Source organism: Alligator sinensis, unplaced genomic scaffold (genome assembly GCF_000455745.1).
Source record: "Alligator sinensis unplaced genomic scaffold, ASM45574v1 scaffold337_1, whole genome shotgun sequence".
Lineage (NCBI taxonomy): Eukaryota > Metazoa > Chordata > Crocodylia > Alligatoridae > Alligator > Alligator sinensis.
Genome location: NW_005841927.1, coordinates 1,125,368 through 1,130,420, shown reverse-complemented (window position 1 = coordinate 1,130,420; position 5,053 = coordinate 1,125,368). Strand labels below are relative to the sequence as shown.

Sequence of the window (5,053 nt, the reverse complement as noted above, 5' to 3'; positions counted from 1 at the left end):
ACTCGTAACAGAGACAGGATGCAGGAGCTGAGCTGGGACAAGAAAACAGATTTTCCCCCCCTCCAGTCATGCCACTTCTGCCAGTCTCCCACAGACCAGGCGTGCCAGGGAGATGCCGGGAGGTCTCAGCTAGCCATTGTGAGGAGCACTCTCAGTGAGAGATCCCCGGGGTGCCGTGAGATCCTTTTCAGGGGGCTGGGCAATATTAGCTGTGCAAACACCTACGCAAGATTTGCAAATGAAACCCAGAGGAATTGGGAGCGCCACAACCATCCTGCCTGGCTGGACCTCGCCGAGTCCTTTTGCCAACGCAGCAGCTCTAGTCTTTTTGCAAAGTCGAGCCGCAAGCAGAAGCTGAGAGCCAGTGGTTTTGGAGGGGGGCCGGGTCCCATGAGGCCGAGAGCAAGCGGTGAGGGATCTACAGCTTTATGGGGAGGCCCCCCGCAATCAGTGCTTCACCCGTGAGGGCTCCTGTGTGGAGAGAGCTGCACTGGCACAAAGGGGTGCCCGCCTCAGTACCTCTTTTGCCACCTGCGGCTAGCTCTACAGGGGTGGGAAGCGTTTTCCAAGGAGTCCAATCGCATCCACACCGCAGGGCCGACAGCTGCAGCAACAAGGACATGGTTTCTGCAGTCCCCTCCTGGACAAGCCCTGACGGAGGTGCGCAACCCTGACCCCCCCACCCCAACAGCGAGGGCTCCAAGGATGCCATAGCCACACAGTTCCCTGGTGAGAAGGTGACAGGGTCTCCTCCGGGACCTGCCGTACTTATCCGTACACCACATGCCCACAAGTGAGAGCGGTGTCGTGTCTGGGGAAGATGGAACGAAGGGGAAAAAAAAGATTTTCCATTTTAAACAAACTGTTTGGAATCAGAAACCAAATCCAAAGAAACGCCGATGTGTGACAGCTAATTTCGGGGAGGGGTGACAAGCATGGTAGGTGAAGCCATACAGTGACTCCATAGCTTTTCCATTCAGAAACCCTCCCCAGCACTGGAAGGGAAGATCAGGGCAGCTGAGAGTCCCAGGACAAGCAGCCAGCAGTAAGGGAGCCCTCCATGCTACCGGGTAGACAAGTTTTATTTGCTTTATTTCCAGAATATTAAAAGTGACAGCGTCTACTAGGGACAGGGGAGGTGAAAAAAGACCCAGAGGACAAGGCAGCAGGGTCAGGGAACCTGCTTGCCCACCCCCTGCCCCGGCTGCCACACCGATGCCAAGTGGGCTCCTGGCCAGCATCCGTGCTGAGAACATCGAGTCCCAGCTGAAGCGCCTCGAGGTCGCCACCGGCCCAGGGCAGCGCGGGGTCTGCCCGGGGCAGGAGCCCTCAGTCGAAGGGGCTCTGGCACTGCTGGCAGTCCCGCATGTCCTCCGAGTAGTTCTCGATCTGGATGGTGGTGGTGTGGAAGTGGAACTCGCGCTGCAGGCGGGCGCTGGCCTCCTTCAGCACAGCCTGAGCCTCCGCGTTCTCGTCTGGGGGGCACGTGGGCAGGGGAGGGAGAGGTCACAGGAGGGGCCAAAGCTTCACTTCTGCTCTGACATCTCTCTGAGAGACGCTGGAGGCAGGAATCACGGGGCCGCGTTGTGACAAGTGCCCACCTTGGTCCATTCTGTGGGTTTCCCACAGTCCCCACCCCAACCCCTTCCAGCAGCATTTCTGGCCTCTCCCCTGCCAAGGGAGCACAGGGGCTGCAAAGCACCTCAGCCTCGACCTGGCCACTCAATGCCAACAGGTATGACCAAGGTCGAGGCCGACACTTCCATAGGCCCCTGCATTGGGAGCCCGCGGGGCAGATGTACTCACTGATGGCGATGTGGACAGACAGCACGGGGTGAGACACGGTCAGAGCCCAGATGTGGAGGCTGTGCAGGGCTTTGACGCCATCGACGGACAGCAGGATCTCCTTTACGCTGTTGAAGTCTACCCCCTTCGGGGTCCCTGGAAGGGGGCAAGGGAGTTGGTGTCCCCAGCCCAGCTGGGAAGGGAGGGAGGTGTTGCATGGACCCGTGGCAGGACCGGGGCAGAAGCCCCTGCTCCCAGCGGGGCTGGGTACCTCACCTTCCATCAGCACCAGCACCACATCTCGGAGGATAGTCAGCGTCGTGCCCAGGACCAGGAAGGAGAACAGGAAGGTGCAAACGGGGTCCATGAACTTGTACTCCGGCTGCCAGGGAGGGGAGGGGAGTGGTCACCACAATTCCAGGTTCCCCAAAAATAACCCTGCACTGCCAAGACCCGCACCTGGCAGCCACATGGCGCAGACCCCTGCAGCTACCCTGCGCCCGCCCAGAGCTGAGTTACTGAGCACGGCTCCACAGGAGAAGTCATTTGGGCCCAGGATGTCAGCAAGAACGGCAGTGCGAGTTAGGAGAAGTCATTTGGGCCCAGGATGTCAGCCACAACGGCAGTGCAAGCTGCGCAGTGTCCCCGCCCGGCTGGGAGGCCTCCCAGGAACATCTCTAGTGCCCTTGAGGAAGGTTCAATGCCCTGGCCCAGGTGGGTAATGTGTGGTGAGAAGCAAAGCCAAAAATCCCATGGGCTTTCATCTTTCAGGATCCTGGAGCCAGGTTTCAATGCACAGAGCGACATGCCTGCATTTCTCTGAAATTTCCACTCCTTGCGGAGCTCCCCTCTGTGTCCTGGCTGCCTGTGCAGTGCTGGGCACCAGTGGGGCAGTTAAATGACTTGCCTATGGATGCAGGGAGAGTCAGTAGCAGGGCAGGGATGAAGGCACAGAGCTCCTGGCACTCGGTCCTGTACTCAGACCAGGTCCCCCCCTTCCTAGGACAGCGACCACCACAGTGCAACAAGGGGCTGGTGCTTTGTGCTGTGCCCAGAGGGGACCCCCAGCTACCCCCCACGCCTCTGCACTGCACCTTGAAGTAGATGACGTAGGCAGCGACCAGGACACCGATGCTCTGCAGCAGGTCCCCAACCACGTGGATGAAGGCGGCACGGACACTGGGGTTGGGCTGGGCATCAGGGCCATGGGGACCGTGTTCATGGCCGTGGTGACTGTGGCCATGCCCGGTCTGGTGGAGGGAAACACCCATCCTACGGAGGAGATGGAGGTGTCAGGGCATCGAGGGAGCTGCCTCTGCCTCTGCCTCTCCCCTTGCCTGAAGCTCATGGAAACAGGCCCTGGTTGCCATTGCAGCCTGCAGCAACGGCTGGCCTAGTCTGGCCTGGCCTGCTCTAAATGCACCATCAGTGCAGCTGCACCCCCAGAGGCAGGGGCCTGTCTCACCCCCAAGCCCCTTCTCATCCAGCTGGGGTTCAAGGAGAGGGGAGGGGGCAATCCTCACCCCTGCAGGGCACATGTCAAGAGGCTGTGGCATGGGGAGGTGGGTTAGAGAGGTGCCCAGAGCTTCTGCATTCATGAGCAAAATCCCTGCTGGCATCTGGCTGACCAGGACCTGATCCTGGAAACCCACAAGGATCCCCCAGCTTCCAGCCCTGGAAGACCTCCCAGTCCCTGGATTAATTATCCCTAGGGGTGGCCAAGGCTTACCAGCCAGTCGGGGCATTCCCATAGGAGGGAGTTAGCCTTTGCCATTAGCCAGCAACTCCCGCCCATTCTCTCCAAGCCCACCCCCAGAGCCACGCACATGAGATTCACGGCCACGGCGCAGGCTGAGGTGATGAGCATGGCCTCCCCTTGGATCTCGTACTCGTTGGAGAGCAGCCGCTCCACGGCCAGGTAGACCAAGACACCAGTCACCACCCAGATGGACAGCACCGAGAGCAGGGCTCCCAGGATCTCTGCGGGGCAAGGCCAGGGTTAGAGCAAATGCTTCACCTCCGAGCTCTCCCCACGCCCCCAGCCTCTCCTGGACCCAGAGTGGCCACGGCAGCCTCCCTTCGTCTCCCAAAGCAGCTCCCCCCATTCGGCTCCAGTGCCCCCTCTACGGCCTGCACTGTGAAGCCGGCAGCATTGGGGGAAGGCCTCTGCTTGCCATTTCTAGTTCCTTGATGGTCCGTACCAGCCCCTGGAACTACAGCTAAGGACGGGGACTTGGAGAGGCCCCTGTGCACAAAGCTTAAACTTGCTCCTCCAGGGCCAGCTGCTTTTCCAGCCCCGCTGCTTCCCCCTGCACCTTCTGGAGGCAAATCACAGCAGCTCTGAGACCCCAGGGCTAAAAGGCTGCAAGTCCAGCCCACCGGCACTGCACGAACCACAGCAGCACAGAAGGCAGGGCAGCGTGGCACCTTGCAGACTAACTCAGTTAGGACAGTCTAGGCCCTTTAGCATAAACGCCGTAAGGCAGCTGCACACAGCAGTCACAAACGACTGAGGGAGATGCAGCATGGTGTCCTTTCCCCCTCGCAAGACCTGCACTGGCTCTGCAGCAGCTGCAGCGATGCTTTCCTCTTAACAAGCCAGCCACCTCTCTACGAATCTCAGTATCTGCGGTCCACGCATTTAAAGGGGCTGCTGGCACCCCTGCTAGCACCGCGGAGAGGCTATGCCAGCCCGAGGACTCTTGCTGCACGGCTTATAGCAACTCCGTAGAGCAGCAGAAAGCTGGGATGGCTAAAGAGGCATTTATTTACTGGTATCCCTGCATCTCCATTAGATTCTGTACTGTCCCGGCGCTCTTCATGGTGGGCTATTTTGCCCCCCTACCAACTCCAACTGGCACAGCTACACTGGCAAGGCTGTGTAGCGTACACCCAGCCTCAGTGGTTTCAGGGAGAACAGCCCAGCTTCTGGGCTCACATTTGGCCTTCTGGATCCAGAGGCCAGGGCTGCAGCCACCGTACAGGGCTGAATAGTTAACTCAATCCCGACCTGAACTGTCAGTGGAGTAGCAAAGCCCACAGTTTGTGCCGGCAGAAACCAGGCTCAGACCCTGCACTTGCACAAACACTTGTCACCAGAAAGGAGAGTGGGGCAGGGAGGGTGAGAGCCCAGACAGGAACTCCTGGAGGGGGCATTTAGAAAGCCCAAGGGCCGTGGAAGAGATAACAGACACCTGGGCCTCTAGGATTTCCAGAACAAAGGCCTGCCCTGCTGAGATAGCAGGGCTGAAGCCAGGCACAGGCCACT

The 5,053-nt window shown here is 59.5% G+C and overlaps 1 protein-coding gene across 1 annotated transcript in view; it reads right to left on the bottom strand.

Annotated features, from left to right (window-relative positions):
- Positions 1–1,180: 1,180 nt before the first annotated feature.
- SLC30A2 (solute carrier family 30 member 2) overlaps positions 1,181–5,053 on the bottom strand; it is a 5,378-nt gene continuing 1,505 nt past the window's right edge. The window contains exons 3-7 of the mRNA XM_025198650.1: positions 3,612–3,765; positions 2,880–3,057; positions 2,062–2,167; positions 1,807–1,941; positions 1,181–1,475 (exon numbers count right to left, since the gene is read on the bottom strand). Coding sequence (XP_025054435.1) covers positions 1,330–1,475; positions 1,807–1,941; positions 2,062–2,167; positions 2,880–3,057; positions 3,612–3,765 — 719 coding nt within the window. The 3' untranslated portion in view covers positions 1,181–1,329. The remainder of the gene's footprint in view (positions 1,476–1,806; positions 1,942–2,061; positions 2,168–2,879; positions 3,058–3,611; positions 3,766–5,053) is intronic.